At 46.7% G+C, this 20,053-nt stretch overlaps 7 protein-coding genes across 10 annotated transcripts; 5 read left to right on the forward strand and 2 right to left on the reverse strand.

Moving 5' to 3' along the window:
* Positions 1 to 5: 5 nt before the first annotated feature.
* On the forward strand, positions 6 to 4,874 carry BDCG_02135. Of its 2 annotated transcripts, none has more exons than XM_045417686.1 (3): positions 6 to 74; positions 172 to 1,041; positions 1,105 to 4,874. In XM_045417686.1, exons 1-3 carry the CDS (start codon positions 57 to 59, stop codon positions 4,684 to 4,686), a joined length of 4,470 nt encoding a protein of 1,489 aa, XP_045274430.1. In that variant the 5' UTR covers positions 6 to 56; the 3' UTR covers positions 4,687 to 4,874. The 2 variants fall into 2 exon arrangements, with proteins under 2 accessions (XP_045274430.1, XP_045279921.1); XM_045417685.1 differs by having other exon boundaries at positions 14 to 74; positions 1,099 to 4,874.
* BDCG_02136 (uncharacterized protein) lies at positions 4,788 to 5,780 on the reverse strand (the record flags this gene model as incomplete). The annotated part of the gene is made up of 2 exons (XM_045417687.1): positions 4,788 to 5,658; positions 5,746 to 5,780. 2 exons carry the CDS (start codon positions 5,778 to 5,780, stop codon positions 5,169 to 5,171), a joined length of 525 nt encoding a protein of 174 aa, XP_045274431.1. The 3' UTR covers positions 4,788 to 5,168.
* BDCG_02137 (NCS1 family nucleobase:cation symporter-1) lies at positions 4,918 to 8,496 on the forward strand. 3 transcript variants are annotated; one of them, XM_045417688.1, is made up of 6 exons: positions 5,015 to 5,677; positions 5,754 to 6,222; positions 6,320 to 6,390; positions 6,477 to 6,726; positions 6,823 to 7,547; positions 7,626 to 8,496. In XM_045417688.1, exons 2-6 carry the CDS (start codon positions 6,108 to 6,110, stop codon positions 8,181 to 8,183), a joined length of 1,719 nt encoding a protein of 572 aa, XP_045279922.1. In that variant the 5' UTR covers positions 5,015 to 5,677; positions 5,754 to 6,107; the 3' UTR covers positions 8,184 to 8,496. The 3 variants fall into 3 exon arrangements, with proteins under 3 accessions (XP_045279923.1, XP_045279922.1, XP_045279924.1); XM_045417689.1 differs by having other exon boundaries at positions 4,918 to 5,677; positions 6,320 to 6,726; XM_045417690.1 differs by having other exon boundaries at positions 5,055 to 5,677; positions 5,759 to 6,222; positions 6,320 to 6,726; positions 7,626 to 8,489.
* A 94-nt stretch (positions 8,497 to 8,590) lies between these two features.
* On the forward strand, positions 8,591 to 8,821 carry BDCG_02138 (uncharacterized protein; the record flags this gene model as incomplete). Its single annotated transcript, XM_045417691.1, has 1 exon — positions 8,591 to 8,821. The coding sequence occupies one exon, from the start codon at positions 8,591 to 8,593 to the stop codon at positions 8,819 to 8,821; it is 231 nt and encodes a 76-aa protein (XP_045274432.1).
* Positions 8,822 to 11,293: 2,472 nt separating this feature from the next.
* BDCG_02140 (tRNA a64-2'-O-ribosylphosphate transferase) lies at positions 11,294 to 16,303 on the reverse strand. The gene is made up of 5 exons (XM_045417692.1): positions 15,910 to 16,303; positions 15,784 to 15,818; positions 15,502 to 15,674; positions 14,702 to 15,431; positions 11,294 to 14,645 (listed from the first exon to the last, which is right to left on the reverse strand). Exons 1-5 carry the CDS (start codon positions 16,251 to 16,253, stop codon positions 14,497 to 14,499), a joined length of 1,431 nt encoding a protein of 476 aa, XP_045274433.1. The 5' UTR covers positions 16,254 to 16,303; the 3' UTR covers positions 11,294 to 14,496.
* Positions 13,994 to 14,236, forward strand: BDCG_16506 (uncharacterized protein; the record flags this gene model as incomplete). The annotated part of the gene is made up of 1 exon (XM_045425731.1): positions 13,994 to 14,236. The coding sequence occupies one exon, from the start codon at positions 13,994 to 13,996 to the stop codon at positions 14,234 to 14,236; it is 243 nt and encodes an 80-aa protein (XP_045279925.1).
* Positions 16,304 to 18,428: 2,125 nt separating the features above from the next.
* Positions 18,429 to 19,961, forward strand: BDCG_02141 (uncharacterized protein; the record flags this gene model as incomplete). Its single annotated transcript, XM_045417693.1, has 2 exons — positions 18,429 to 19,798; positions 19,877 to 19,961. 2 exons carry the CDS (start codon positions 18,429 to 18,431, stop codon positions 19,959 to 19,961), a joined length of 1,455 nt encoding a protein of 484 aa, XP_045274434.1.
* Between the last annotated feature and the right edge of the window lie 92 nt (positions 19,962 to 20,053).

Consider the following 20,053-nt stretch of genomic DNA (forward strand, 5'->3'; position numbering starts at 1 on the left):
TATTATTATTATACAACACAATCACAACCCTGAGAGGGGGATTATATTTTTTTGTTATGGCTCCGGTTCTGGAGGTGAGAGATTCCCGTCTCATGAATAAATTGAGCCATTTCTCCTTTGCGTTCAAATGCACCTGAAGTAAACCTAGCGCTAACATTGTTCCTTTGCTAGTCTCCGCCTTCCGCGCATCAGGCTCTTCTTGAGCTTGAGAAAGGCACCAGCGGCCCAGCAAGTCAGCTGCAGGAAGCTGCGCGCATAATTGGGGTGGATTTATCTTCTTCATATAGTCGTGAAAAGCTAGACATCAGAGTGGTTCCGGATGCGGAGAAGGAAAATCAGAAGCATTCCGCACCCAAGGAGGAATGGGTTCTTCGCTGGCTCATGAAGAAATTGAAGGGATCTTCACAACAACACGAACAGTTGCAGTCAAAGTACTATAGACTAGACACCAAAACGTGGATTCTTCTTCAACAACTTTTTGATCGTATACCCACGAAGCCTTTGGCGTTTGTTCTCAATGAGAACAAGTTTTTGCTAATATTGAAGGATGTGTTGGGTGCTATTTCGGATGCCTCGAACTCCTGCCCCGAGCGTCCTGCGTTACAGGAATCCTTACATTCTGAATCCAGTGTGACGGTACAAGAATCTCCTGTTTCGGGACCCTCGAAAAGGGGCCAAAAGCGGAAGAGGGCGGAGAATGGCTTGGATTCAGTGGTACCGGTTGGGGGCTTTGCGGGGTCATGGGTTGATACGTTTTGTACCGTTTTGGACTCTGTGAAGGCTCTTGTTTCGCTACCAGATCAGGTTTCCGGGGTTAGATCAACTGCCAATTCACAGCTGAAACTCGTCCTGAGAGGGGAGCCCCAGATAGCTGCCACGATTCTTGGACAGTCATTAGAATTGGCACGGAAAGTCGTAGAAGAGCGGGATAGGGGGTGTGTGGAGTTAGATGCGCAACTAATGCCCGCGTTGCCTTCTGTTTTGGAGATTTGGAGACTGAGTTCGGAACGGCTTGGTGACGCCACCAACTTGTCTAGCGATGTAAGTTGCCTGAAGTTTTTTTCTCCCTTCTTTGTGGGTATGCTGACTTACTCTCAGACACAGGATCCTTTTTCATCACATTGTCTATCGGAAGCACTACATCTACTTATGGCTCTGAGAGAAATTAGAACTGAATCGCCTGAGAAAACGAATGTGATACAAAACTTGGAACGCATTGTCGTTCTGCAATTCGTCCTTCCACTTCGCCAGTCATTCTTCTCCACCTACTCAACTGAAACCATAAATTCGAATCATAGTCCTGATTCCACCCAAATCAAGCGCGTACTTAAAGATATACATTCCCGCTGGAAGAAGTCTAACCACAGCTCGAATATCAAGTTGCTGCCCACGTTACTGGATATTGCTGTTCGATCTGTGCCTCGGGACACGTTCAGGAGACAAGTGTATGAAGCGCCCTGGCTAGAGACGCTTTTTGTGGCACTCTCAACTATCGCCGGCTGCCCACCAGTTGATGGCATGTCATGGAGCACACCTCATAGAGACATCCCGATTCTCGAGCGTCTCTTGCAAGTGATCCTCGAAAGGGAAGTAAGCCTTTCTATTAACACAGTCAGTCGATATGCGATACGATTTTCTGGGCTTGTGGAAAATGAGGCATACCAGGCTACCGAGTGGTCATTAATATCCAAAATTATACGGACGGGTGTTGATGTGTTCCTCCCCAACTCCGGAATTGATGGCACGGAAAACTTGCTCAGCAACCTTATCGGTCGAATCACATCTTTTTCGCTAGTTTCAAGCATTATGCCAAATGAGACCTATGGCGTCATTAAGAACGACGTTGTTATACCTTTGCTCAAAGGGTTTGCGGGTGCAAGGGCTATTGGTTCATTCCTCAATATCTGGTCCGATCAATTAACTTGGATTGAATCTACTCGTTTAGGCGGGGCAGATATACTCTACTTTTTTGTTTGGGAGGATGACGACCTTGCTGCTGCATTTAGACCTTTGATAACGGATCTATTCTCTGAGAATCAGACTAAAGATCGTCTGCAAACTATTTTAACACAGCACTCATTCGACGACGAAGCGAAGATCTCTGAGTACTATGCAGACATCGTATTGCTTGACGCTATCTTGAAACCACAATTACGAGAAGGCGACGCTATGTTAGAAGGCGAATCCTTGGCACAAGCCTTCGGTATAATATCCAACTTAATCTTGTCGAGATGGAAGCTAGACTGGGGATGGCGGCTATGGCGTCTTTCCCAGCGTTTTGTTAATCGGCTTTCCTCGTACACAGATGATAGTTCTATGGACCTTAGCAGAGCCCTGTTACCTAAAGCAGTTGACCTGTTGCAGAGCTTCCATAATCAGGGGTCCACCACCAATATATCTACGAATGATTGTCTTGAAGCATTCGAGGCTTTTAAACTTGTGGTACTGGTTGCAGGCAGGGCAGACAGCGCCAAACACAGCCAGTATTTGAATGAAATAATCCCGCGAATTGCACCCGCGTTTAATCAGGTTGTGAAATCTGCAGGACCAGCATGGGACGGTCGAGTGGACACTATGACCTCTCCCGAAGCTGTTTGTGTTGGTTATCTTGTTGTTTTACAGGCAACGCCGTTGGCTGTTTCCCGCCTAACATCCGAGAACCGAGCCCTGCTATTTAACGGCCTTCTCACGTCAGTTGAACGCTCCGAGCTTTATACTTCGACACCGCTTTCGAGGCAAGAGACAGTGGGTTCGAGCCTCGAAAGTCAGTTGGTCGAAATATGGCAGTCGATGACCTCTAACGAATGGCTACTTGAGACGCCTGCAGCGGTTTACGATCTTGTCAATACAATTTTGCATCATCTCAAAGAGAAGAACAGCCCCCGGCATCTCTCAATTGCGAGCCTCCTGAGCGTCCCAACTCGGTTGATCCCACGCCACCAGAGGGGAATGCTCTTGGATTTCCTCCAACAAACGATTGTTACAGGGCAATTAAGCTCTGGGCCATTGTGTACTGATATTCTAACCTTGATGACAAGGCTGGCAGATTTACCTAAGTCCTCAGCCCAGATTACCAGCGATTGGGAAGAACCATGGAAACTTTCAAATGCTATTTCCCTCTCAATGGGGGATTCGTCGTCGACAGTGCTCCCATTTCAACCATTCCGCCAACTCCACAAAGTAATCATAGATCGGGTGTTAGTCTCGTCCGATGCTCAACGACATCTGTATTTCCAGAAAACGTTTGACAAAGCATCCTCAATGGTACAAAAATACGATAACGCCAACTTCAATAACATGGAGTTTTCTATGCTTGTGTTATCTCTAGGAACACTTCGCACACATCATGAGCACTTAGGCGGTAACCTTAAAGTTGAAACTTTGAATGCGCTGCGCGAGAAAGTGTTAAACATTCTCATTTCTGATTTACGGTCTATCGAGAAAAACATGGAAAAGGACAGGGAAATGCTGGATGTGAACACGTTAACCGGCATTTTGAATGCTCTGGAAGATTTTGAAGACATGATGAAGACAAATAAAGAGGCGCAAAAGGCCATACGTAAAGTTGAGAAGCGATTGACTACGGTTAGCGATGATATCCACACCAAAAGACTTGCCAAACGCCGGCTCGTGTCGTCCCAGCAGCCTGGTAAAGACCTTGAGCATGTACTGATGCAGTCTCTTTCGTTATTCCCCATTGATCAGTTATATGGCGAGGAACAACAGATGCTTTTGCGAGACATCCGCCACAAATTGTCCGCTCTATCAGAGAAGAAGCTCGTCCGTCTTGTACGCCAAATTCGCGAGTCAGGCTTCGCAGGCCAAAATACTGCTCATCGACTTCTGCTTACAGGCGTTGCCATTTCTTGCTTTGAGCCCGTTGAGGACCCAGATACCCAAGCATCACAGGAGCTGTCTGCCCTCTTCACTGCGTTATTACAATGCCTTATCGAAACCACAGCAATTGAACCATTTTCTCTTGCAACAGAGTGCATAGAAATGCTCCTCCGTAACCGGTCGCGGTCCATCACACAATGGAACATCGACAACACCCTAGGCACAATTGCAATCGTGATATCTACCCAAGGCCCCAAAATAGCAGGGAAGTATGCAGGGGTTATTTACAGTCGCATCTGTCACCTTCTCGGCCTCGTTTTTGGCCAATACCGCCAAAAGCTCAGTGGAAGATTCCATCTTGTCCTACCAGTCATGCAACCCCTCCTTCGCCTCCTCTTCACTCTCAGTTCGAGACCGCAAAGATCATCTCGCTCCCAATTGACCCCGCCACCATGGGCAGACAGTCATAATGCCAGTTCCCTTCTCCACAAGCCGTCTCATGCAACCCAATTCACCCGCCTCCTAACTACCCTATGCGACCCAACGGTGTCCGCGGTACAACGGGTCCAGCGATCAGATAGCGGACTAACAGATAATACAAAAAAGGTAAAGAGTCTAGCGGGGCAGCATTTGCAGTATTTAGTTATGGAGTATGCCATTTGTCAGCTGCGAGGTCAACTGGCGCCGGAGATGAAGGCTGCGTTGATACCGGGCTTTTACTCTGTTTTGGACGCGATGTCGAAGGAGACGATGAGGGGTATGAATGCGGCGATGGACTCGTCGAGTCGGGCAGTGTTTAAGAGTTTATATGAAGATTACGTGAGGTTTGGGAAGTGGAATCATGGGTGATTTGGTTGGGTTGTGTGACATTATTGTGGGTATATGGTATATATATATGTAAACCTTTTATCTGGAATGAAACGAATTTCGAAACTTCATGTGCGTAAAATGCTTGGTGTATACAGCTGCTTCAATAATGAGACTAGACCAGATGGATCAATCCATTAGCTCGGGTTAACCACCTTGATATACACACATATATATATATATATATATATATGTATGATAGCACATTTTATCCGTCCAGCAACTACAGAGCAGCGACAGCATCTTGGCTAGTTACCCAGTTGACCTACTTGGTTGGGCCCAACATTATCCGGTAGTTAACTTAGCGCGAATTAACTCAGTTCCCACTTCCGTGGACTTTCTTCTCCATCTCAACCGCAAGAGTCAACTGTTTGTATTCCTCCAAAGAACTCGGATTCACTCAAAGCCTCGTTAACCCCGCCACCCTGGAAGATGGTGTAATCAGCAGTTACTCTGTATTGCCCTCAGAATGGCCGGTAGCTAGCCAAGAAAGATAAGCTAGGGTTCTCCATATTTATTAGACATTGGAGCTGCTGATAGGAAGGGGAGGTGATGCGATGTCGCAAGGAGTCGCCCTCCAACTTCGTGAGCTTCCCAGTAGCCTGTTCTCTATGGCCCATCGAGGGGCGAACGCATGCGACCGGGTTGTTGCACCCACCACAATAATAAAGCCAGTATCGGGAACCAACAACGGACGAGAGTTGGAAAACTTGGCCGGCTGTCCCTGTGATCGGTGATGGCGGTTCTTGGATACCCTCCACGGCGATGATCAAATCAGATACCGGGAAAAGAACCCTATCTCGATTACTCTGTGTAGATCCACCGTTGGGGGAACGGTTTCCAAAAGTTTGCGCAAGTAGCTCGACGACGACAGTGGACGGCGACGGGGGAAGATGACCGGGTCCACCAACATGATAACGAGCGATATTGATCGCGGACAAGTCCAGTCCTCTGCTAGTGTCATTGGGTAACAGTAAGCCATGTTTCTGCTTGACTTCCGGGATCTTGGTTCAACTGGGTTCTAACGGGAAGACAACTGACGTCTGTAGTGCAGATGTCATACTAGGAGCTGCCATCTTGGGCGGAGAATCTCTCCCGGGCAAGATCACATCGAGCGTGGGGAAAACCTCTCCTCCCCCGTATAAATACTTCCAGGGCAGCAGATGAATCTCTCACCTTGTCTCCCCCTCTCTTCATCTCTGCTATGTCATCGCCGTCTCAGACGAACTACAATCAATCAGCATAGACGACTTGATCCCGATCGACAGCTTCCTCCTTCTTGCAGCGTGTGCACTCCGCCCGGGGAACTGCGACCGCGGCCAGAGTATAGAGTATATATCTTGTCCATTCTGATACATTTCCTTGTTTGATATGTGCCTTCTTTCACCAACCTCGGATCAAATATGGATGTTCTATCAAATTCAAAAATTGCGCATTATGTCTCCAAGCTGGAGGTTAGATATGAGGCTGGCTTGTCTACCGGACAGCTCATGCTGGTGAACGATGATTTGAAACCAGGTACGTGAGCTTAGCTACTATTGCTCGACCAAGCAAGACGTCGGGACTCTACCGTTTTCTAATGACACTAACCCTTACTGACGCTCCCATGATGTAGTTAAACCGGAGCATCGACGATGGGGTCCTTGGAACTATGTTCGCTTCTGGATCGCGGACTCCTTCAATATCGTGGGTCAAAACAAACGCGAATCATTTTCATGAGAAATCTACTGTGAGAACTCGCAGAGTATGCTGAACCGATTTTCTAATCCCAGAACACATGGATGATCTCGTCCGCGATGATCGTCGAAGGTTTGTCGTGGTGGCAGTCCTGGATTTGCGTGTGGTTTGGATACTTCATTGCTGCTGTGTTTCTGTGCCTGAGTGCGCGAATCGGTGCAGTGTATCACATATCTTTCCCAGTGGGTATCAGGGCGTCGTTTGGGGTATGGGGCTCCATGTGGCCTGTCTTTAACCGGGCAGCCATGGCATGTATCTGGTATGGTGTGCAGTCGTGGATTGGAGGTATGTAATCCCATGTTTTAATGCGTAGAGGGCGTTGACATCCTAGATTTTTTGCCGGAGACTGATATAAATCCTCTATGCACGTCCTTGGATAAGGCCAATGTGTTACGCTGATGATTAGATCCATATGGTCTAGCTATAAGGACTTGCCAAATAGCATGCCAGCTAGTTCGGGAACAACCACGAGAGACTTCTTGAGCTTCTTTCTGTTTTCACTCTGCAGTCTTCCCGCCATCTGGTTCCCAGTGCATAAGATCCGCCATCTCTTCACCATCAAATCTTACTACGCGCCAATGGCTGGCATCGTTTTCCTTGCTTGGTCCGTCCACCGTGCAAGTGGACTCGGCCCTGTTGTTGACCAACAGCATACTGTCCAAGGCAGCAAATTGGCCTGGGCAGTGATAAAGGGAGTAATGTCTTCAATCGCCAACTTCGCTACGCTTATCGTCAACTCGCTCGACTTTTCAAGGGTTGCTAGGAAGCCAAAGGATGCCTTGTACTCTCAACTATTCACGATACCCATCAGTTTTGCAATCACATCATTCATCGGGATTATCGTGTCATCCTCGTCAGGTGTGATTTATGAAGAGCCTATTTGGAACCCACTTGATATTTTAGGTAGATTTCTCGACGGCGCGAGCAAAGGGGAAAGGTTTGGGGTCTTTATCATCTCCAGTGCCTTTGCTCTAGCACAGCTAGGAACAAATATTGCGGCCAACTCGATATCGGCGGGAACCGATATGACCGCCCTCTTCCCCCGGTTCCTCAGTATTCGCCGGGGCGGGTATATCTGCGCAACCGTTGGTTTCGCTATGTGTCCCGTACGTGTTTCCACCACACCATCCGCACTGCCTACCATTACTCCACTCCTTACTAACAAATATGCCCTTGTTCTACAGTGGCATCTCCTCTCCAGCTCGAACAGCTTTACCACATACCTTTCCGCCTACTCCGTCTTTCTTTCCTCCATTGCAGGCCCAATGATTTGCGACTACTATCTTGTTCGCAAGGGTTACATCGACGTAAAAGAACTCTACAGCGCCCGCAAGCGTAGTCCCTATTACTATGTCTTTGGCTTCTCCTGGCACGCTTACGCGTCCTACTTCTCCGGGATTCTCATCAACATCGTCGGCTTCGTCGGTGCTGTTGGCATCACAGTACCCGTTGGAGCCACCTATTTCTACAATCTAAATTTCTTCTGCGGCTTCTTCATTTCCTTTGCGATGTATTATATCCTCACGAGGATTTGGCCAATCCCAGCGACGAGCAAGACATGGAATGAGAGGGATATCGATGTCACGAATCTGTCTGTGGCGTATAACCAAGGAGAAGCGCTTAGTATTGATGAGGAGTCCCAGTCAAGATCTCCGTCGTCGCCTGTGGATGACGATCTGGATATCGATGTGAAAAGTGGACGAGGCCGGGTTGATGTGAAAGGGTTTGGGGGGAATTTCTAATGAACGGGATAGAGGTGTGGGAACTATGAATAATGAGGTGTTTTCTTAAGTAATTCCACTTGGGGGATGGATACCTGCAGTTTTTTCTTCAGTTGTATTGTTTATTTCTTTCTGATTTTTTTTCCTCTTCTCTTTTATCTGCTCCTTTAATTTAATGTCGACAGCACCCCAGACAAATTGACCTATATAGACTAAACGTCTTTTTAAAATTGCATTGAATCTTCTTTGTTTTGAAGAACATTATGCTACCTCAGACTTACTTTGAAAAACTGATTGTTTAATAATAATACCTATATTGATCTCAAGATGCATACCTAGGTAAACTATATCACTCATGTAACTGTTCATTTCACCCGACTTACCATTCGATCACCACACCACCATCATATCCACCCCAGCAAACAACAATGTCACCCTACAACCCTTTACTCCATCATAGATGCTCTTCCAGCACCTCAAAGAGAACTCGCTCAAAGTGGCTAGTCAAGGATCTCCCTCAATCCTCCCAAACCGCTGGAATGCAGCTTGACTACACACCAATTCCATCTCGTAAACACATCCTCATAAATAACCCTCCACCATCCCAGGGCACGAGGAGTGAGACGGCAGCAGACTCGAATTTAAAGTCAAATTTGTGAGAGGAACAGAGAGATGCTGAAAATTGGCGTTGTAGATGTGACTGACATGTACATGTAGTGTACATGGACAGTACATCAGCTGTCCGCCCCCATCTCGCAATATTACGGGATTCATGCTTGATTCGTCGCGCTTCCGCACAGGATTCTGCACATCAACGTATGTACCTTGGTAGATATCAATGTCGAATTTGGCCTGAAGAAGCTTACCGATGGATAGAGTGGTGACTACTCCGTGCATGTGAAGGGATGCACTGTTCAAGGGAGCCGCTAGGATATGGGATCCTGGCTATCTGCGTTTCGGCACCACCTCTCCACCTTAAAATAATGAAGCAAAAGATGGTGGGTCCTCCATCTGCGGCTCAGCACCAGCTCTGGTATGGTAATGGTGAAGGGAGGATCCTCCTGCAACAGGCAGCGCTGCTGGACGGCTTTGCTGTGGCTGTGGGCGCAATTCGCCTGCGAGGCGAGTTAGAAGCGAGGTAAAACTTTTCGTGAAGCAGGGATTTCAACGTCGTCCGTCTAAGCGTTAGCGCACAGGGTGTGAGATTGCAGTTGTCAGGAAGTCATGTTGAGTTTGGGACGGTGAGTTCGTAGAGAGGTGCTAGGAGCTACTCCGTATAGTTAGTAGAGATCGGGGAGAAAATCGAGGCTGAGCTGGGAGTCGAGTTTCATGAATACTTCTATGGCATGAATAATGGTTGCCTATTTAATTCTGTTGTTGAATTCCAATGATATTCGCATCCGGATGGAGAGGGATTGGTTGATTGATTGACTGATATTGAAACCGGAGGAGCACAAGCTAACGCGTTATCTCCGGCCAAAGAGCCGCACTAGTTACTTTTCTCAACGCGCGCGCTGCCTAACAATCAATATGCTGGAGTGTTTCGACATGGAGAGCTCTCATAAGTTACTGAGATCATCGAATATCTGTTTGCCAATCTGTGAAATCTGTTAGTTTGTCGTTGTGCAATATTTATGAAGATGACTCACCATCGAATTGACTTGGCTGCCTTGAATTTCGACTGCACAGTATGCTTATTTGCATCACTCTCTACAAGCTCAACGGCTCTTGATCGGACATAAATACTTAAATGGCTAGACTAGGATTCAAAATCCACGTTTTCCAAATTAAGTGTGTGTGGCTTGACTTCTGGAGGTTTCATTCGCAGCCAGTTAGTTCATTTGCGGACGCCGACAATGCATCTGTGTGACCGTCACCAGGGTTGCCATGGCCTTTGTCCGCCTGGCAGTTTGAGCATCAGCATCATCATCTCTTCCATAGGTCTATCACCGCTCGTCGGCGTCCATATCCATACTAGTTTTCAACTCCTGTCGACTGGCAAAACTGGTTCTCCACGAGGTCCTGTTCAATCTCGACTCTGTAATCCGGTGGTCCGACGCTGATCGCGTTGACCTGGTCGACATAAAAAGCTGTTCAAGCGCCCTCGAAATATCCCCCTTTCCTTCCCCCCTTCCCTGGGATCCAACTCGATGTTGAACACTTTCAAATTCCGACAGGTTTGGAGGTCTCGTCGGATCGCTTATCACAACCCACTTTTACCCAATCCCGTTTGCCGGAAGCCTACTGCTAGCTTGACCCATCTACGAAGAACCCACACAAGCCAACCGATGCCGATGACTAAAAAGATGGCCACCGCCGCCCTTCCTCAAGCTCTGCAATCGATTACTGCTACGAAAATCACCGAGCTCAAAAAGCAGCGGGCTCTGTTCGAAACTCGCAAGGCGGAGCTCCTCAACGAAGCCAATCAACAGCCGGACCTGCGTGAGAAGGTAAGGATTCTGCTCGAAGGAGTAACGAAGATCCAAGGGTTTCCCAGTGATGGCTTGGATACAACGGACAAAGATGATGCAGGACTTGATTGGAACGACTCCCCCTGGGAACCGACATCTAGGAGTCGGTATCGGAACATTAGACGGTTCATATTCCAAAGTAAATATGACTCGTCGATATCGAGCGAGATGCTATCAACGTGGGAACTGGAGCTGAAGCGAGAGCTGGATCTGCGGAGCGTTAGACATGAACACGCTTTGTTCTTCAGTCAGCTAGTTACTGAGTGGCTCGCGAATCCAAACGACCCTGGTGCGGACGAGGGAATTGAAGGCTCGCTCGAACCTGTTGGGAGGGAGGAGATGCACGAGCAGCGGGCCCAATGGGAGGCATTGGTGTTTGAGCCGGCTCAAACGGACACCGCTGCTGTTGAATGTTACCTTGAACAGCTCTTCATGCAAACCAGACTATCCCAGCAGGCTCTCAAAGATCTGCGGAATTCAGTGAAGACTTTTTCGAAGGATATGCTTGCAGATCAGAAGGCCTTCACTCCGAGCACCCTAAAATGGGTTACGAATGGGGTAATTTCTAGTGATATCTTCTCCCCTGATAAGGTCAGCATTCTCAAAGGCTTTCTCGAAAATGAGGACGTCGCTCAAGAAGTTTCAGACGTATTGAACATGCGTCTTGCTCAACTCGATACGTGGAAATGGGGTAGCGAAGCTATCCCAATTGAGATGCGACGACAATTGAATGGCAAATACCGCGTGTACATGGATGAAGAAGTTCTTGATGCACTCTTCTTACAATACATTGGAGTAAAATGGGGGGTGGAGTTCAAGAGAATATTTGGAACGTTTTTTAATTCACATGCTTGGAAGCGGAATACACCCCCTATTCCCAAGCGCGATCTAGAGAGGCGGCAATACTTTCTCCACGAGGATCCCAAAGCAGAGGGCGGTCCTCAAGAGAATCTATATAAGACTAGAAGAGACACTTTCGAGGAATCTTACTTCATGAGCCAGCTCCCGTCTAATGAAATGCAGACGACTACGTATAATTCCGAAGAGAGCGACCTTGCTGCTTCTAGTTCACCCCTTGACCGAAAACATTCCTTGCTTCACCTCCTCATTACAGAAGCCCGCGTAGCCACTACGTTGCATGGGCAAGTAACAGTATTAAGGTCTGACTTCAAATGGTTTGGGCCGTCTCTCCCGCATTCAACTTTGCTTACTGTGATGAAGTTCTTCCATGTTCCTCAGGTCTGGCTCGATTTCTTTCAGAGATTTCTGGAAGCACCGCTGAAATTCGTGGAAGACGGGCCTGACGCTCCGGCCCGCATCAGAAGACGAGGTGTTCCAATGTCTCACGCTTTAAGCGACGTCCTTGGAGAGTCGCTGCTATTCTGCATGGATTACTCCGTTTCAAAATCCGCAGACGGCGCCTTCCTTTATCGCCTTCATGACGACTTCTGGTTCTGGGGCCCGGAGAAATTATGTGTTTGTGCTTGGACGGCCATGACTGAATTCAGCAAGGTCATGGGAATTGAGTTCAATGAGGAGAAAACAGGGACGGCCCGACTATTTGGAAAGAAGCCCCCATCTTTACGTCAGGAAACGAGCTCCTCTGAAAGCGAAGATGAGGACGGGGATCATGCTGATGACATGTCCATCTCTTCCTCGAGGTCGAGTATTGATTACGATGCCCTTCCTGTGGGTGATGTGCGCTGGGGATTTCTCAAGCTTGACGAGGAGGCCGGACGATTCATCATCGACCAATCGCAGGTAGATGAGCACATCAAGGAGCTCAAACACCAGCTGGACGCCTGCAAAAGCATTTTTAGCTGGATTAAAGCGTGGAACAGCTATTTTGCTCGCTTCTTCGTTAACAATTTTGGAAAGCCTGCCATGTGTTTTGGGCGCGAGCACGTCGAAATGGCAGTATCCACCCTGCAACGTATCGAGCATGATCTCTTCACGTCACCCAGCAACAAATACTCTTCTTCTTCCGCCCCCGTCCGCAACGCGGTAGATTATCTCAGACTCGTGATTGCCCAGCGATTCAACGTTCATAATATCCCCAGTGGCGTTTTCTATTTCCCCGTGGAGCTCGGAGGTTTGGACCTCAGTAACCCACTGATTCCCTTCCTCGCCATTCGCGAAAATATGAGAAAGACACCGGAAAGGATTCTGGAGAAAGTCTTCATCGAACAAGAAAAAGAATATTCTGCCGCGAAGGAACGTTTCGAAAAACATGGACCCGACCACACTGGCAACTTTGTTCTAAACACCTATCGTCGCCGTCATGGTGGCCGCGACGGCTCCTCCTCGCCATCATCGTACCAGGCACCCGAAAAGTTTATGTCGCTGGAAGAATTCAACCGACACATCGAAGCAACCAGCAAACACCTGGTGTGGGCGTACCAGGAACTGCTCCTTTGCCAGGATCAGATTTCTGTCAATCGGACGCCAGAGCTGATGAGCGAGCAGTCTCGATTGGGGAATTCGCAAGACCAGAAGCTACCTCCCATTTCTTCCGATTGGTATCATATGAATATGTACTGGAAGTGGGTTGCGGAGTTGTATTGCAAAGAGATGGCAGAGCGATATGGCGGGCTGGCTGTTGTGGAAAAGGGTGTTGTGCCGTTGGGCGTGCTGAAGGTATTGAGGGAAGGAAAGGTGAAGTGGCAGGGCTGAAATTTTTGCCTATTTTGTGCGTTTCACCTTTGAAGAGGGAGGGGTTCATTGATGTGCTAAGAGATTGGTTTTGATGATATTGGGGAAAGTTTATTGTATGATATGGTGATAAAGTTTGGTAAGATAGGTTCGCTTCCTCTACTCCATTATATGAACTCAAATTCTTATTTTTGTACAAAGGGTCAATGACAGTATCAAAACTCTTCTCGTCAAGAGAAAGTACATGAATGGTGTACGTAGATTGGAAAAAAATATAATAATCAAAAGCAACAACCAAAGATTTTAATCATATGGAAGAACTCGTCATGTCTGAGTTTGCTACCAATTTAGCTAGCAAATATATTGAAAAACTCTGACCCGCTTTAATTGCGGGCAAGCTTCTTCAAAGTCAAATAGCGACCATGGTCCTCGCAAAAGGAGAGCATGTTGTTGCTGGAAGGGTAATTTCGCTTCCTGTCGAATCATACAGGCAAAGAATGGACACACTTTTTTCTCAGGGGATTGGTTGTCCGCCATAAATCGGATAATATCCGTTGCAAAACCTCCGCAAACTTCGTCTTCGCTTGATCCTTCAGCGCCGAAATGCCGTAAATCTCTGCAGCAGCGTACACTTTGGCGAAGAAGAGCATCGGTGAGATGAGCCCGTGATAAATATTAGCAGAATCAAACCCATGCATGAAACAGATTATGGCTTCGATCGTTCGTGGCTCATCTCCTACTTTATCACATCTTCTGCAGTTTCCTGGTGATTCCGACACCGTCACCAGCCAAAACTCAGGGGCAGTAAAGAGCAACTGGTTGTGGGGGGGAACGCACTTTCAACTCTGTGTTAAACATGCGGGAGAAGAACTCGGATTGACCGCAGATGACGAGTTTGTGAACCCTGGATTCTTCGTCCGCTACTTGTATGGTGAAATCCGTAAACTTTGAGGAAATGAAAGAGTGTGTCTGTCATATTGTCCATCTTGCCCTTGAATGGAATGATTGCAGTCTCCATAACTCATAACTCTGAATGCTGGGTAAGGAGCATAATGGCGCGATTATGTGGGTGTCGAGAATGATAGCTTGACTTCATTATATCATTTCTGATAACATAACGTGATATTGTTTCAGTTCGCGTATGCTGCTAATGCGGGCTTTTTTACGGAAAAGCGGCTGATATGCGACTCTTTAAACAGCAGGCTTCTGGATCAAGGTATCTCCATGAGGAACGAATTAACGGACTGCAAAGTTGAGCGTGAGGGATTCACATCGTCCTTTGACGATATTATCCAGGCGAGACGCTGTCGAATGTATTCTTTGTTAATCAGAGTATCCCGTCGGGCTCCTTCAAAGTTCCCTACGTAATTCTATTAGAGCTACAATACAAACTAGTGAAACCATGTAGGCACCTACCTTTTTCATCGTGAAACAAGCAAATTATCATGAGAATTGTCCCAGCGGACAAGTCCTTGCCATTATCACACGTCACGAGCAACGACTGTGAAGGATTACGAGACAAATGTAAAGAAACAAACTGCTCAACCTTGCTAAAAACCTTTCTTAGGTGCCGACTCCCAAGCTTCCCTGAAGGGCATCCGAGATTCAGCGTTCTTCGATCTTCCTCGGTTGCAGTCCCGGTTAATGATGTATCTGTATCCCCTTCTGCCTCTGGATCATTGCAGTTAATCCGTAAATCGAACAGGTTTTCCTTAATCTTTCTTCTACCGGTTGCCTCGGAGCCACACTTTCGGTCACTCCTTCCGATATAGATATTATTTGTGGGCTTGATTAATGCAGCATCTTCTTCGCCCATCTCGCGATGATGTTTCTCAGTTAATTCCTGGATCAACCGGGGCAAATCTCCCTCGTCAGTAGCAAACAGAGCAGATTTATTTTCCCAAAAGATTTCCGGAGTAAGGCCATAGGACCATGCCTCGCTATCATCTCCAGCTCCCTGGATATAGCCACCCTCAGACATCTCCGCACCATGGACGCGTTTCGAGGCCGAGCACAGAACCACGAGATGGAAATCATCCATTTCTTCCTCAGGGTATTCAGGCCAAAAGAATTCTCTCGTGGCCCAGGCAAGCCGTATTGGCTTACCGAGGCGTGTTCTCAGCTCTTGCATGTTGAGTTTGAGGGACTTCAATTGATGTTAGTGGACATTGTTTCCGCATCGAAAGCGAGATATAAGATTCGACATTGGGATTTACATTTAGTGAAACAACAAAGGCATCTATTCTCTTTTCAATCTGCGACTCTTCGGATGCACCCAGGAAATTTTGCGGGAACTGGACGTCGTGAAATGCCTTATCGTCGGGGAACAATGCCCTGTTCATAACAGCGGCCCATATGGGAACTGTTTTGGACAATGCATCAGGCATAGCTAGGTAGAGGAAATATCGTATTAGCTATATGGGCCCAGGAAGGGAAGCGGTACTTCTGCTATTTTGAAGCGTGTATGTCTACTCGTCTCATAGGGTAGTTATACATACATTTCCCTCTCCTGGTAGAATCCACGATAACACATCTAATGAACCAAAAGTTAAGAAATCAAATCATTTAAATTCGGGTTAGAATGTAGAAAGAGGTAGATTGAACATCTATTGGGCTGAGTTTACCCTCGATTCTTCTTCAAAATATCCAGTAACTGCAAATTTAGCCTGCGCAGACTGAAATCCCACTGACCCTCGTGGCCATCGGTACTCTTGAAATATGCACTTCCGGCCTTCCTGTCTGGGGGGATATACCAGCTACCACATCTTTCATTGGCGACTAGCGGCAGTTCATAGTAGTCCGCAACGTTTTGGGAAAATTCTGCATCTGCCTCGATTGAGCGAAGTCTGTTGGTGATTGACAGTGCAGATTTGCGAAGTGAGGAAAGGACTTGGGAGATGCTTTGGTGGATAGAAGATGGAAAATGGAGGGAGGATATGGAAGTGGGATAGGAATTTGAGTTGGCCATGTTAAGGACTTGTATATAGATTCTTATTCATAGATGTTGTTTGGCTGAGCAATTTGATATCGCTGATTTTTTTTTTCTGTTTTTCTGTTTTTCTGTTTGGTTAGTTAACTAGTTAGTTAGTTAGTGAACTCAGAGGCGACCAATCAAATGGCTGTGTTTCTATTCAACCTTTTTTGCCGCAAAGCGAAGCGAATAATATATATCTAGAAAAGTCCATCCCAATTTCCTTCGAGATTGGATGATTGATAACCTATTATGTTCAAAGGACATTATGTCCCCTCATTAAAAAGATAACTAATAGAACGATGAAATCACAGCATGATAAGAGTCAAACTCTTGCCACCCCGCCCATACAAACACAAGTAAAGCTATCATTTCTCTCCTATAATAAATCGACCAACAACGTAATTTCTTGCTTAAATGCTTTGATTTCTCCAGTAATAATACAGTGATACGGCAACTGAATTTCCCCTGTCTACTCTCGCTTTTCTTGCAAAATATCCAACACCTCCCTGACACTGCAGAAATCAGCCAATTTCCCAAATGCTTTCCGATTGCCGAAGTTAGCGGGACATTTAAGGTTATTTGCTCGGCTAGTTAACTAGGACCGGCAAACCGACGCCTATCCCGAAGTCTCGTCCCGAGGTTTTCCTTCTTTGGGCATTAGAAGATCGGTTTCTATTGTTTTTCACCATAGTTTCTATTTCCTCAAGAGAGTTTATTTGGGCTGTAGTTACTATTGCGTTGCAAGTAGAGCTCCCGAGCAAAATGGAGTTATGGTCGTTTTCCGCTGTATTGATCTAGTCAAAACGTGGTGCAGTTAGGTGTATTGGTGTGGAGCCTTCTAACAACTGACAGTAAGGTGATGGATGGAGCTCTCTGACTTACATCAAGTTATTGATATGTGCCAACGGCACGAGCTAGTTGGGGTACAGGCGGCTTGTGATATCTGTTCCTGGGAGCAAGATCAGTAGATTCTTCTAGTTGAGGTAGAGCTCGAGAAAATTGAATCTGCATGGATAAAAAAGTTGGGAAAGTGCATTCTGTTCCGTTTCAGCTGTTCTAGGTGCCATGAACATAATGATCCCTCTGGAGTTGTGTTTGTACTCGCATGCATGTGTGCATATGTGCATGTTCTGTAGATTTGCTCTCTCCCTTTAAAATCAGTATTCAGCCTTGCCCAAGAAGCCTTCTCCTGCTCCTCCCTCCATACCCTAACCCAAAGCTATATCAAGATCGTTAGTAGCATGAATGATCGCAAGTATTTGATACTCGGTCATAAAATCACGGCATTTAAGGTCATCCTATCCTTGCCACTCCCTCAGGTGTCATCTGAAGGAAAACTTCACAGCGCCCAACCTTAGCAGTCTCTTAAAGAAAGGATCTTTATCAACCTTCATACATGTAGTACATGTATGTACATGTGGCTCACCTTTCATGAGTCCATGTACTACTGCCGACGCGCCCGTTAGCAAACAAAAATATGTACGCTTAAGGAAAGCGAAGCCTACCTTAAAACCTGCCAGACGAAGTTCCCGGACCTTCCTGTTAACTTTCCAGAGCGCTTGCCTTCGTATCTGTTAACGGCAACCGCGGCCGAGATTTCCAAGATCTCCGATCTTGATTCGCTCATCCTTCCCGTTATGGAAAGAATAATAAGCTTCCGAACGTCTGTTAAGGTAATTCATGCAAACTTAAGCGCAAGGTATATTTTCCCAGAGTTTAACCATGAGAGAGGTCTTGGGGAAGTATAAGCTCAGGAGCTAGCTACATGGGGGAGAGTAATCTAGATGAAACTGCAGGATATATACCACAACGCCTGTGAGTTCGGGTATATTATGACAGCTTAATCCAGTCTACCTTTATCCAATGTCTGGTTCCTGTCTGTAGAAGTATGTATATGTAGCGCTTTTGGGCGTACCATACATCCCAACCTTAGACTGGATATTGAGGTCACTTTTGTAGAAATCCTAAAAGTAAAATCATATGTATTCTCAAGTTTATCATAATCCGCTTTTCGTTTCTCACCTTTTCCCTTCCATTTTCATCTTCCTAAACATCGATCTGTTATATTATATTACTCTCCAGGGTGAACCGAAACGAATGAAATAAAACGCTGCCGATTAATCAACTCACATCATTGCCTGCTTCGCATCGCAGTTATCAACTCCCATTATGAAACCAAGCCATCCTGTCTGCAAGAAGGAGAAAAAATCATCTCGCAAGTTCAGTCTCCGTCCGCTCCGCGAGATAGTTTCTCGATGGCTCCGTATGGAATCTCCAAAGCCCGACGACGAAGAGCACTCCACCCATGGTCTTCAGTCGACGTGCAGTCAGTGCAAATACTCGTCCTTCGACGGGGATAAATTCTGTCTAAAAATGTACCAACACTGTATCACGCCTGGAGAGGTGGAAAATTCCAAGAAGTCCATCCTCCACCGCTTGCCGCCTGAGATCGTCTCTCTAGTTATAAAACACCTCAAGGAGTTCGAAGTGGAATGTTTGAGATATGTCTGCAGACTCTTTTATCATAACTATACCAGCTCGAGGGTACTCACAATGCAAGGCAAGCTCGAACTCGCATGCCTCCTAGAGCGAGGGACTTGGTCCAGAAGACTTGCTTGCCGGGTATGTCCCAGTAAGAGACAGGACAAATCAATGTTCTTCCCGATAGATTGGGATAAGAACCCACATCACCGCAAGTGCAACAGACATCGGGGTGGCCTGTTGCAATTCTGCCCTTATGCCAGTGTCAATTTTGATGATATGGTACATATCACCAAGAACAAGAGACGGTATTTTCAGTTTCCCAAGTGCTCGCATGACGCATTTGATCTTGCTCTTGCGTTACAGGGGCGGACCTGTCTTCTTGAAGACGAGGCATGGACCATCGTCCGCTGGCGCAAGTACAGAGTGCTCACCACAACTACCCTTGTCGCGATCTATCACGCCGCCATAATTCCCTCCAAAATGGACGCTAATAAAGCTTTCAAGGCTTTGGATATACCTCTCTGCCCCCATGTTCACCTAGGCGACCAATGGGTCATACAAAAGTATAGGCCCAACCTTGTGGCTCGTCACATGCGTCGGGAAACCACTAAGGGGAAGTGTCATTGTTTATATTGTACAGGTTTCATGTGCCGTTTCTGCGACTCCAGGTTCAGATTTCGAGTGCATTTCCGAAAAGAACCCGTGGCAGGCGCCTGTCTCGGAGTGTCAATCATGCGAAATTTGGGTAAATTGAAAGACCCCAATGACCCATATTGGCTGTCACAGCTTTCGATCCCCAACTTGCCGGATTTCAGAACCCAATGGTCCGATCGTATTGCTACATTGCACCTGAACTTCACTCTTGGTGTTCCTCACGGTGATATCGAAAGAGCTATGCTTTCTAGGACATTGGAAAACAATGCTGAAAATGTTTTGAGCGAGCGGGAAGGTTGGACAACCGCCCCCCTTGGTAATTCGAGGGCAGATATGAGGACTTTGCATAAGCCGTTGTGGAAGCCTCGGTTGAGCAGACGGGATAGGAAGTATTGGCGCTGGTAAGGAACGCATGTTTCCCCATTTCCGCTATTGAAAGCCTGTTTTGGCTATATGCTAATCAATTTCCACTTAAACAGGGAAGGGTATGGGCCCGATGGACATCTTGTTGACAAGGAATTCTCAGGAAAATGTGGAACAAGAGACTCCATGAATTTAAGATAAATTTCCGTGATCCAGCACCGAATTTCGGCGTCTTCGAAGTTAGTATATAATGAATTGATATATATTAAAATGATACAATAAATGTGCAATTT

Source organism: Blastomyces dermatitidis (genome assembly GCF_000003525.1).
Source record: "Blastomyces dermatitidis ER-3 genomic scaffold supercont1.2, whole genome shotgun sequence".
NCBI classification, from domain to species: domain Eukaryota; kingdom Fungi; phylum Ascomycota; class Eurotiomycetes; order Onygenales; family Ajellomycetaceae; genus Blastomyces; species Blastomyces dermatitidis.

Bases quoted from the DNA above. Each gene is read 5' to 3' on its own strand.
- BDCG_02135 (XM_045417685.1), top strand. The intron at 1,042-1,098 runs GTAAGTTGCCTG...ACTTACTCTCAG, and splicing joins CCACCAACTTGTCTAGCGAT to ACACAGGATCCTTTTTCATC.
- BDCG_02137 (XM_045417688.1), top strand. From the start codon at position 6,108: ATGGATGTTCTATCAAATTCAAAAATTGCGCATTATGTCTCCAAGCTG. The intron at 6,223-6,319 runs GTACGTGAGCTT...CCCATGATGTAG, and splicing joins GAACGATGATTTGAAACCAG to TTAAACCGGAGCATCGACGA. The intron at 7,548-7,625 runs GTACGTGTTTCC...CTTGTTCTACAG, and splicing joins TTGGTTTCGCTATGTGTCCC to TGGCATCTCCTCTCCAGCTC.
- BDCG_02140 (XM_045417692.1), bottom strand. From the start codon at position 16,253: ATGGCCAACTCAAATTCCTATCCCACTTCCATATCCTCCCTCCATTTT. The intron at 15,432-15,501 runs GTAAATCCCAAT...CATCAATTGAAG, and splicing joins CCTTTGTTGTTTCACTAAAT to TCCCTCAAACTCAACATGCA. The intron at 14,646-14,701 runs GTAGGTGCCTAC...AGAATTACGTAG, and splicing joins CTTGTTTCACGATGAAAAAG to GGAACTTTGAAGGAGCCCGA.